This window comes from Cryptomeria japonica, chromosome 3, assembly GCF_030272615.1.
Source record: "Cryptomeria japonica chromosome 3, Sugi_1.0, whole genome shotgun sequence".
Lineage (NCBI taxonomy): Eukaryota > Viridiplantae > Streptophyta > Pinopsida > Cupressales > Cupressaceae > Cryptomeria > Cryptomeria japonica.
The window spans coordinates 555,264,798-555,277,143 of record NC_081407.1 but is presented as its reverse complement, the minus strand read 5'-3'; the positions used below and the strand labels follow the sequence as shown (position 1 = coordinate 555,277,143).

General features: G+C 38.7%; 1 protein-coding gene across 1 annotated transcript; it reads left to right on the top strand.

Annotated features, from left to right (window-relative positions):
- Positions 1 to 9,476: 9,476 nt before the first annotated feature.
- Positions 9,477 to 11,349, top strand: LOC131029897 (poly(A)-specific ribonuclease PARN; the record flags this gene model as incomplete). The annotated part of the gene is given in 4 exon segments (XM_057960561.2): positions 9,477 to 9,590; positions 9,687 to 9,813; positions 9,915 to 10,185; positions 10,351 to 11,349. Coding segments are annotated over 4 exon segments (1,407 nt in total), but the record flags the coding sequence as incomplete, so codon positions are not given.
- Positions 11,350 to 12,346: the final 997 nt, after the last annotated feature.

The following is a 12,346-nucleotide window of genomic DNA, read 5'->3' as shown; positions in this document are numbered from 1 at the left end:
GGCCGGACGAACACCCGAGAGCCCGAAGGGAAACCCGAGAGGATGGAAGGGGACCTAAGAGGCCGGGCAGGCGACTCGAGAGGCACGGGACAAAAGTAGGAGACTTTTGGGCGAGGAAAACCGAGAAGGATGAAGGGCGATCCCAGAGATAGGGGACCCGAGCCGAAGACTCTCAAGACAACTTTAAAAAAAAAATATAAATAAAAAAATCCGTACAGTAAAATAAAATAAAATAAATAAAAAAAAAAAAAAAAAAATTGAAAAAAAACCGTATAGTCGTATGACAGCAACTGTACGGTCAAAAAAAAAAAAAGGGGACGGACCTACGGTGGGACCACTGGCGGTGGTAACACCGATGGGGACCACCGGCGGTTGTAACATTGACGGCGACCACCGTGCAGTGGTAACACCGACGGCGACCACCGTGCGGTGGGCCACCAGCGGTGGTAACACCGTACGGTGGACACTGGCGGTGGCACCCGCAACTACAAAGCCGCACAGCACGCAGCCCGCAGCCGCACAACTCACTCGCCCGCACACTCACGCACTGAACAGCCCACAGCCGCACAGCGCGTAGCCCGCAGCTGCACAGCGCGAAGCCACACAGCCATGCAACCGCACAAACACACACGCAGTCGCTTCGTCGTCAGTGGTCACTGTACGGTTGAATTGCGTTGGGCGTGCGGAAGGAGGACCGTACGGTGTGCACAGTTGAGCATGTTGGAGGTGTGTCTGTACGGTAAGAAGGGTGTCGACCGCATGGGAAGGTGGCCGTACGATCGGAGGTGCTAGTGGAGGTGTGTCCGTATGGTAAGAAGGGTGTCGACCGCACGGGAAGGTGGCCGCACGATCGAAGGTGCCAGTGGAGGTGTGTCTGTATGGTAAGAAGGGTGTCGACCGCATGGGAAGGTGGCTGCACGATCGGAGGTGCCAGTGGAGGTGTGTGGAGGTGTGTCCGTATGGTAAGAAGGGTGTCGACCGCACGGGAAGGTGGCCGCACGATCGGAGGTGCCAGTGGAGGTGTGTCCGTATGGTAAGAAGGGTGTCGACTGCACGGGAAGGTGGCCGCACGATCGGAGGTGCCAGTGCTGTTGTTGACCGTACAGGGAGGTTGTATGGCCGGGGTGCCATCGGGGACATTACAGTGCAAAAAACAAAAAAGCAAAAAAAAACAATGACGACCAGATTTAAAATGATTCGCTGGAGTTTGAAGCCAGGACACTGGAAATTCAGAGTGGAAAAGAAGGGTTTTTGGCATCTTAAAATATCACTGAAATGCTGTGCGCCATGGACTTTTGTATGGTTCTGAGGGTTGTAAATTGGTGTGAGCGCACCTGGGGCGCTGCCCCTCGACCCCGCGGGGGCGTTGCCCCAGACCCCGCGAGGGGCGTTGCCCCTCGACCTTGCTGGGGGTGTTGCCCCTAGACCCCCAGTTTATTTTTTGAGCTACAATACACTTTTTTGAGTTGGGCGAAGGGCATCTAAGAAGTCATGGTAAGTGTGGGTTGTTCCGTATGGTGAGAAAGAAGCCTGACGCTAAGCATTGGCGGGAAGCCATAAGCCGTAGAGGGAGACGGATTTGGAGGTTGTGAACAAACAGAGTTTGAGGGAAGGCATTGCAGGTCCGCGCAGTTGTATGACACCAGGGAGTTATTCAGTTCAGTTTTTAGCCTTTGGGGAGTGTGATGGAGGATTTGAGGTGTCTCCTAGCATTTGTGCCAGTGGATTGTGGCCACCTCCAGGCATGACTGGTACGCTTTGAGGAACTCGGAGTATGTCTCGACTGGACGTGAGGTTGCCTTGGTGGATGCACAGAGGGCTCGGGAGGAGCTGACCACTAGGTTGGAGGCAATAGTCGCGTGAGACTTAGTTCAGCGTACCCAGGAGTTGGATGCCGAGAGAGCAGCATGGGTGGCTATCGAGGACAAATTGGCTAGGGAGACAGTATCAATTGAGTAGCAGTTGGTGGAAGCTGAGATTGAAAAACGTGTTTTGCAGACAAGTTTGGGTTAGGCACAGGAGGATTGTGATGGCAAAGGAAGCAATATTGGTGAATTCCGCACTTGAGCATCGGATGGTAGCAGAAAAGGGTTTTCAGGCGAGGACGCAACAAGTGTATAAGATCCGGGCCTGACTGGCGTCAGTAGTTCCTGCCGTTCATCTCTATTTTGTATTAAGTCGTCAGAGTCGACTTCTTTTCTTGGGGGGGATGATGTTGCCGGGAATAATCATTATGTTATGTTGTTATATTATGTTTATGTTGTCGTCGGTAATAATGAGTTACGGCGGTCAGTTAGTTAGCCGACGGGTAGGTAGTTGGAGTCGTGACGGTTGTGTCGCACCCCTTCGGGTATTATATATTGTGTACCTTTTCTTCGAAGTGGGATCATGTTAGTCGTGTCAGATGTAATGTTATAAGCACTTATTGTACATGGACTGTGGAATTAATATAGAGACTGATTATGAATAGAACATCTGATATACTTTGTCTGATATTTACGGCATTATTCTGCATTATGTTCTTTATGCCTTAAGTTATTCACTCGAGAGGGCAAACACCACTGAACGACAACTGACTTACTATAAATAGTAAGTATTTGGAAATCCTGTTAGAACAACTCCGATTGGCTTGAAACTGAAATTGCCTAGGCCAAATCCCTCTCTAATCCCTGTAAAGTTCTGGTTAGCCCTCGAGGGACCAAAGCAAAATGGGCTAACGACACATCATCTGATGTCAGGCTAAAATGGGGACAAATACAGTCTGCCCCCCTTGAAATTGCTTGCCCTCAAGCAATCTCATTGTACCTCCACGGTTACTAGCTTGAATCATGCTGAAATTGAATATAATCCCAGGGTCTCAATTCAATCCAGTAGATACCTAGCACCATCTTCTCCATACTCTAACCTGCTGATCACTTGTACCAATGTTGTCCCACGAACCTCCACCAAAGGAAGTAATCAGGAACCACATAAATTGAAATATCTCCCTGGGATACGACACTATGAAGGAATCACACTGGGAAACCACGGGAGTGAAATCTGGAATGTCAACAAGGATTTTGACACCACTCATCTGTTGAGCTGCTAATCATAGTGTTTGCAAGGTCCTGAATCAAGCTTTGAGTGGACCCCCCCCCCCCCCCCCCCCCAATGCTGATACTGCACCACTCTAACCATGTCTGATAAATCATCATACGCAAACTGCACACTCAACCCTTGAATCCCCATAGGAAAAACATTATTAGGACCAAAATAGAATTTCTTGGGAAAGTAGAAAACAAACTCACTATAAATCACAATCCCGGGCAACTGGAAAAACACCTTGCTTATCCTCCAAAAGAAACCATTCCAAACTCCTCTCCAAATACCATCCTGAAGAAGAATGAAATGACTGCAACGATTCAACCCCTTCCATGCGGAAGTGAAAGATAGTTGTACCACACCCCAAATATCCCCTACAACTGTCAGCACAGATGTCAGTGAGTGCTTAAAACTGCAAGCATGCAGGCCTAAAACCATAAATTGCATAAACTCAACAGGAAACCAAATCCTAGTCAAAATTTCCCTCCAATCCACCTGCAACAGTTGGAATGATCTCCTAAGAATTCTGAAATAGGGGGTAGCAATAACAATACAACCACACTGTGAGTCCCTATTGCAAGGAATTAATCCACCACGCTGACGCTGCACTACTCTATCAACCTCTACAGTCCAATCGAACCAATTTTCAAACACCTGCTTTTGTAGGCAACTAGCTGGTGAAATCAAAGTGTGAGACTTGCCAAACTCGGACTCATCACTCGTTATCAGAAACATGTCATACCAGTGCGGACCCGAATGCTCCACACTCAATTCATCTTTCCCTGCCACCATAACATAGTCAAATCCTGAATATGTGGGCTCCTGTTTTGCCTCCAAAAAGCATTGTCCACTGAATTTGAGGAGAATTTGTTTTTTTGAACTTTTTGAAACTCATTTTTAATGCAAAAAGTGCAATTCGCTCCCCCGACCCTAAATTTGCCTATACAAAACATCTAAAAGGCAAAACCTATCTCATGTTGCGATTGTGAATGAAAAAATAAATATTTTGCTCCATTGTTGAGCTTATCTTTTTGCTTGCCATTGCATGAAGAGAGTTGAAGATTGATTGTTGTATGCTTCAAGCTGGTTGTTGTGTTATTCCTATGCATATTTGCAAGTGTTGGTTTGTCCTCAAAGAGATTGTAAACAAATATTTCTTCAAAAGAGGTAGGTTTTTTGAAGTTTTTGGTTTTTTTTCCTTACATTTTTATTTTACAAGTGAACTCTCTTGTTTTGATTTGAAGTTTTTTCTTTTTGGTTTGTTTCAAATGTGTTGTTTATAGAACTTCTCTTAGTTAATAAAATGATCATTGTTTCTAGCTTTGGGAGCCAACTCCGCTACAAAACAAACCCATACTGTCCCCTTTGGTAATATGTTGAAATTGTACAACAACTTCCTGGCCATTTGTGTGGTGGAGGTTATGTTTGGATTTGTGGTCATTACAAAGCAAAATATAACAGCTCATACAGTCAATTGAAAGGCCATTTGTGCTTTATCCCTAACCAAGGCATCATTTATTGTCTCGACACCTCAAATTGTGAAGGCTTTTTAGCAAATGAATAAGACTTGGCATATATTGAAGAGAAAGAAAAAGTAGACCAAGCTATAGGAAAAAAAGTTGTAACTCATCCTTTGTTAAAGACTAAGAAAGAATCGAAGGCTTCTCCATCACCTTCTCATAGAAGGCAATCCATTTTTGTCTACCTGAAGAACAAATTGTGACCTCTACACATAAGAGATCAAAGAGACCGTTGGAAACGACATTTCAATGAGTCTAGAGAGATTGCCGATCAATACATAGCTAGATTTGTCTATGTTAATGGATTGGCATCCAATGTTGTTCACTCACCATATTGACAACAAATGGTGAAATCAATTAATGAGGCTCCAAAGAGGTACACAGGTTGGGTAATGAGAAGATGTGTACTACCTTATTGGACAAAGAGGTGAAATATGTAGAGGACTCCTTGAAGCTTGTATAGGATTTTTGGGTCGAAACAGGGGTGTCCATTGTATTTGATGGATGGATAGATGCAAGAATCGCCCATTGATCAATGTTAATTGTACTATCACCTAAAGGGGCAACGTTTTTGAAAGCAGTGGATTGTGAAGGAGAGGTGAAGGGGGCACATTTATTGCTAACATTCTATGCCAAGCCACCATTGAGGAAGTGGGCCCTCAAAATTTTGTGCAAGTTACAACAAACAATGCTAAAAATTGTAGGACTGTTGGGTTATTGGTTGAGGAATGTTATGAACACATTTTTTGGACACCTTATGGTTTCCAATCCCTCAACTTAATGCTACAAAAAATTGGTACCAAAATTGAATGGATCAAACAGGTGTATGCTACGGCCAAAGAGATCCAAATGTTCATCACCAACCACTATATTTCACAAGACATATATAGACAATTCTCAAGATTGGAGCTACTAAAGGTAAGTTTAATAATAAATACGTTTTACTTTAGTAAACTTTTTAATTTTATATAATTTAATATTTGTAAATTTATTTATCTTTTATTTTGATTTTGAAAAGCTTGCTGAGACCCGTTTTGCTTTGAACACAATTGTGTTGAGACGACTTTTGAAGGTGCGTGAGGCACTATCTAACACGGTAATCAGCCCAAATTGGCCCATACATAGGCAATCTAGCACTACAAGGGCAGCAAATGTTTAGCAAATGATCCTAGATGACATTTGGTAGGATTGTGTTGAGTATCTACTTAATTTCATTGAGCCCATATTGAGCATGATCCATTATATTGACATGGATAGGCTCTGTTTAGGTGAGTTGTATGATGGCATGACTCAATGATTGAGAAGATGAAAGTCCTAATAAATGCAAAAGAGCAAGATCTCAAAGAAAAATTCTTCAAAGAACTATAAACCATGGTAGAGAGATGCAACAAATGACCACTCTGTTGCATCTTCCTACCTTTCCATTGAGTTCCAAACATTATAGTTCTCAGCTCCTTATTGTTGGCACGAGAGTTCCCCCATATAGAGATCTTGAAGTTGCTCAAGGGTAGAAGGCAACACTTTGTAGACTCTTTGGTGATCGTGACTTGTGGGATGCAATGAGTTCATAGGTTTTGCAAGCACAAACAATTGTGATCTTGATGCTCTTTGGGACAAGTATATGGTTGATACTCATACTTGGTGGTACTTCCATTAAGAACCATATCCGCACCTACAATCTCTTGCAATCAAAATTTAATTGTAAGTTTAATAAAAAAATCTTTTTTCATTTAAGTTTTATTTGTATTTTAATTTTATCATTTAAATTTTGAAATTTTGGAACTCGTTAACTCGCTAATTTTGTCTTGATAGGCTGCTAGTTCATCTTCATTTGAGAGGAAATAGAGCACATATTTCTCCATCCATTCAATTAAGCGCAATAGACTACACTAAAAAATGATGGAGGACTCGGTGTTTGTGCATTCAAAATTGTGGCTCCTTATACACAAAGAATGTTCCTACAAAGAAGGGGAGACAAAGAAGTGGGATATTGAACCAGAGCGTATTAAGTTGGATGCTTCCATTTCCCACCTTTTTTGCACTTGGAGTTGATTATGACTATGAGCCACCTAGTGAGCGTGAGAGTGCTAGTGCCAGTGGCAATATTAGTGGTTCCAATTTACCACAATATTGATCATCTAATATGGAGGAGAATGATGATATTTTTTTAGAGTTACCCGGGGACGCGTCCCCGACCTGAAAACCCCTGTCCCCGTCCCGGGGACGTTTTGGGGACTTGGGGATGGCCAGGGGACGTTTCCCCCCGTCCCCAAATTGCCCTGTATTTTGAGGGGATGTCCCCGAAACGGGGGGATGCTTGCCCTAGCTCTGGGGGACGTCCGTATGTCCCGGGGATGGTTGGGGACGGCTGGGACGTCCGCAATCCGTCCCGGGGACGGCCAGACGTCCCCCATATCTAAGGCCCTTAAAAAATATTTAAAAAATTAAAAAAGTTGTATTTTCAATTTTTTATTTAAATTTTCTAATATAGGCCCCTTATTAATTTAAATTGTTATTAAAAATAAAAAAAATTAAAAGATAACATTAATTAAATTTTAAATTTATTAATTTAATTCATAATTTTGACAATGAAACTATATGGCAGTAGTGTAACCTTTGGGCATTTTGACACAGATTAGAAAATAAGTTTTTTAATATTTTGGGCATTTAGTAGTGTAGTCAATAGAAAAATAACACCCAATGCCTTTATTAAAGAATAAGTTTTTTTGGCTTCGCGGGGCGCTGCCCCTCAACCCTACCCTGTATCGCGATAGGGAGCACGCAAGGGGCGTTGCCCCCAAACCCTCGTTGAAAAATATGGGGGGAAACTGCGTCGATAGAAGTAGGGAAAATTTAACCTCCGAGTCTATTGATATGCATATTGACAATGTGAATGATTTGAAATTCTGATTTATGAATGCATAATTGCATATTGTCTATTGAGTATTAACAATGTTGTATGTTCAGAATTTACATTCTAAAATGTTTTCAACTTTTCATAGTATCATACACATGCTATATCCATGTTGTATTTGTTTTCATATGAATATAATGTATGTATGCATGCTTTATGCATGTTTTCATATGAACATTTTGAATTTTGAAAATTTCCTATATATTTTAAATTTTTCCTATATTTTATATAGCCGTCCCCTTTGCTGTCCCCCGCCGTCCCCAAATTTGGCAAAAAAATTTGCCGTCCCGGAAATGCGTCCCGCCGTCCCCTGCCATCCCTGTCCCGGAAACTGGGGGTAACTTTGTATTTTTTATGACCCATATGATATTTGATCACTGATATGTGATTGTTGACACTTGATTTTTTTATTTTTGAACTTTAATATATATCATGAGAGTCAAGTTTGACTAATAAAATTGACTATTAATATGGTGGTGTATTTTGCTATGTTATTTGACTATTAGTATGGTGGTGTATTTTGGACTTAATTACTGCTGCAAATATGAATATATTTTTTATTTTTATATGTTTTTGTATTGATAAACCCAAAATGGACCCAACCCCAATTTTGTTTTGCCCAAACCCATGAACTGAACCCTTGAACCTTGAATTTGAGCCTAAACTGGAACCAGTAGTTAACTTAGTATTTAAAGTTCAATATTTTATTTTATTAATATAATATTATTATATATTTAAATTATATATTTAAAGTTCAATACTTCAATTTTTATATAGTATTATATATGTTTAAATTTAATATTATTTAATTTATAAATTATGAATTTAATTTTTATGATGATTTTGCTTTTTATATATACATATACATGCTATGTATGTGGTATTCTAAATCAATTTATAATTTTACATTTCAAATATGTATAACTTATAATTTCATGTTTTTGTATGAACGGAACCCAAATTTATTTACCAATGTTAAACTATTTTGATCATTTTGTGAATATATTATTTTTATTTTTTAAAAATTTCAAATTTATGTAAAGGCCAATTTAATCATGATTTTTTTTTTTTTTCAATTTTTGTACCCTTGTCAAATTTCATCCAAATTTTATTGTTGCTGAACACGAACATGAATTCAAACCTTGTGACATAGTTTATACCTATTACATTGTCAAACATAGTTGAACTACATAGAGAATAGAAATTGAGTTTAGCTTGACAAAATGTTGTTTCTGAATATATCTGATGATTACTATTTGAAGAAACCTTTTCAATGGTGTTGAGACATTCGTAGAAGTTCCTTCCTATGTGTTTTTAAGAATTGGATTCCCATGGTTTTAAACGGGTTCCAGAATTTTATTTCTTATGGAAATGGCTCTTTCCCATCCAACCATAGATAACTATGACTCAACCAATTCACTAGTTCTCTAATAACTTATTCTGGTTATCTGCTAATTATTGTTTTCCAGATTTTCCTTGAAGCTGGAATATAAAACCAATCAAGAGGCAGGAACTTAGTGTTAATGACAGAAATTCAGAATTCATGGCAGAAGGAAGAAATACATACCAGCTGTTGATTTATCCTGTAATCTAATTACAGCTCATTCTAGCCATAGAATCAAATCCTGCACAGCCACTTTTTATAAACTCTAAACTACCTTTGGAAGTTCTATTTTATTAATGTTTGCTTCTTTTGACAGTTCCACCGTAGCAGGCTCTTGTAGATATCTTAAAAATGATTGGAATTCAAAAAATTTCTTTTTATGGTCAATGGTGCTTAGTTTTCATTAGACTTTTTGCATCTCGTTGTTTCTTATTTCTAAAAGTTTCTTTCCATTTTGGTTTCTATCTTTTAAGGAACTTGAATTTTAATATATGGTGGTCTTATAGCTATACTGATGCCTAGCGTACAAGGATCAAAACAACTTAACTTATATATTTGGTAACTTGAATGTTTGCAGACATTAAGAAGGTACTTCAAGGACATTGTATACATAGAAACACTTGATAAATCTGCATCTGTCAAAAAACAAGTAGTATTTACGCATTCTGAAAACGACAGGAGGCTCTTAATGGTAATATGTTTGAGATTTTTGATTCTACAATCATAATCATGAATTAAGATTGCTTCTGTGAAACTCATGCATCTTGTTTGGCATTTCATCATACAGAAACAGCTTGATGAAGACAGACACATGATGTTGGAGTCTGAAGTGGAACAAGCAATAGGCTTTCGGCATGTAATTGATTTGATTGCTTCTGCAGGAAAGCTTATTGTAGGTCACAACTGCCTTTTAGGTACCAAATTTTGAACATTCCTTTCTGCAGATGAGGAGTTAAATTCATTGCAATAACATTTTTTATGTTCTAGTATCTCTAATATTTAGCATTTATTACAGATTTTGCTCATATCCATAGCAAGTTTATTGCTCCTCTGCCAGAAACAGTGGTTGAATTTGCAACATCTCTTCACAAGCATTTTCCATATATAATCGATACTAAGTACCTTCTCAGAACAGAGCCAATGTTACAAAATATGATGAAAAAGAAGAGCACCAGTTTGTCCTCCGCATTTACTCACATGTGTGGGCAGTTTGCTTGTACTTCAGATGCTGTCAATAAAATTATGAATTCTACTGTCAAAGTTGTGGTTCCAGCTGAACTACAGAGGTATGATATTTTATGGTTTTAATGATTTTGCATTGCTGCCATATTTGATGGAGGTTATGTATTTTTGAGAGTCAACCTCATTTATGTTTACTAATTTCTCATTTCCTTAATATTTCTGGAGGTTCTTAGATGAATCAGAATTTTGTGTTCGGACTGTGACTGCAGGTACACAGATGCTCATTCTGGTGCAAAGCATGAAGCTGGATATGATGCTTACATGACTGGATGCATATTTGCTCAGGCTTGTAAACATTTGGACATTGACTTAAACAATCTTCATCTTGGATCTGATTTTGCTTTGGCAGATAAATTTCAGAGATATGCCAATCTACTTTATGTTGGCTGGATCAGGAGTTTAGTGCTAGACTTAACAACAGGAGGGGAAGCAGTGGAATCTAGAACTATGCTTCAAAGTCACTATCTTTCAAAACTCATACCTGCTAAACTAGTCCTTGTCTGGGGCTTTCAAACTGGATATAGTGAGAGTGACTTGAGAGGTCTAGTGAAAGGTGTGCTCGGCACCGTATACCCTGTTATGGGTGTTTACTTCTTGGATGCAAGTTCTGCATTCATCCATTTTCTTAATGAACAGATGGCAGCTAAATTTCTTTGTTTAATGGAGGCTAAGATGGAAGAAACCTGCAATTTTTTATCATCTCAGAGCCCTTTAACTTCACTATTAGAAACTGGAAGCATTAATGCTATTGGATATGATATGTATGAACAGATATGCAAGTCTTCGATGTCCAAATTGCTCTTTGCAGAGCAGGTTGAAGCATTGGGAATAAGATGGAAGATTAGTGCTAGTTTAACAGCAAGTAAAAATAGAACAAAAAAATTGAACTGTGAAACCAATGGTCTTAGAAATAATCAAAATGGTGGCAAAATGGAGGAAACTCTTCAAGTTTGTCCTGTAAAATATCAAGGAGAAACACTCAATAGTGAGAAAAGACGTGAAAGATCTTTTTCTTTTTTGTCTGAAGATGGCCATGATTTTGCAAATGATACTGAGTGTGCTCCTAGCCGTGATTTTGCAAAGAGGTCCAGAATGGAGAGCTAAATTATGAGTTCGGTACATTGCCTGATGCCTGGAATTTTGGATATTTCATTTTTGAAAATTTATTTGATTATCTATAGGAATATGAATTAGAAATAATCCTTGTAGATTGTTTGTTTATGCCCCATTTTTTTGTGTCATGGCATGAAATGTGTTCCAAGGTACAGTTCCAGAGGTCGTGACTTTAGTTCGAAACAGAACACGTGTTACAGCTTTTAATTTCTTTTTAAAACAGATCAATATATTAAAAGAGCAGGGATAAAATACATCTGGGCCAGCTATCTATGGAGGTTCTAAGATGAATGTCTCCAGTACATGATCAACTAAAACACAAAAGACAAAAGGAGAGAACTAATAAATGTGGTACAAGAGACACCAAAAGAAAAATACCACTATTCAATAAAATCTTATAAATGAATATGAATGACTTGATCGATTCACTTTGTTGGAATGGAAGGCATTGCCTCTACTTATATACCCTCTCAATCTAGTCACGTAAAGGTAGGTCAATCCATAAAAAAATAAAGCTTAACATATTAAAAGTGCTAATTTATGCATTCGAGTTACAATTGCATATGCAAGCTACTCAAAAACATATCGTATATACGTTGTCTGTATTTTTGTATTCACAAAAATGGACAACCTTTTTAAAATTTTTTTGTAAAAATGAAAATTTTATTCCAAGGCACGCTTCTTGAGGTAAAATTTTGCTTTGCTTTTGGACTGGCTTAATCTTCAGTCCATTCTCGATCCATGTTTCAAATTTCATCGCTTTTTGAGTTTGTTTGCTATGTTTTTTTTTCAATTTCAAGTTTTTTCTTCCTGATTGTAGGTGGAAATTTTTTTTTGGATTGCAAGTTTTATTTTTCTCTTGTTTTAGTGTTGTAGGGAAATTTTAAGTCAATTACAAGTGCACTTTATGTAACTTTAAACTTGTAACTTATTTTTTATTTCCCCTTGTTGTTTTTTGTCTTTTAAGTCATTGTAGGAACTTTTTTGACATATTATAAGTAAAAAAGAACTTGTAATTTCTTTTAAAAGTTCCTACTTAAGTGATTTTTAGTTGTAATAGGGATTTTATTTCCCTAGTACATGTTATTGTGT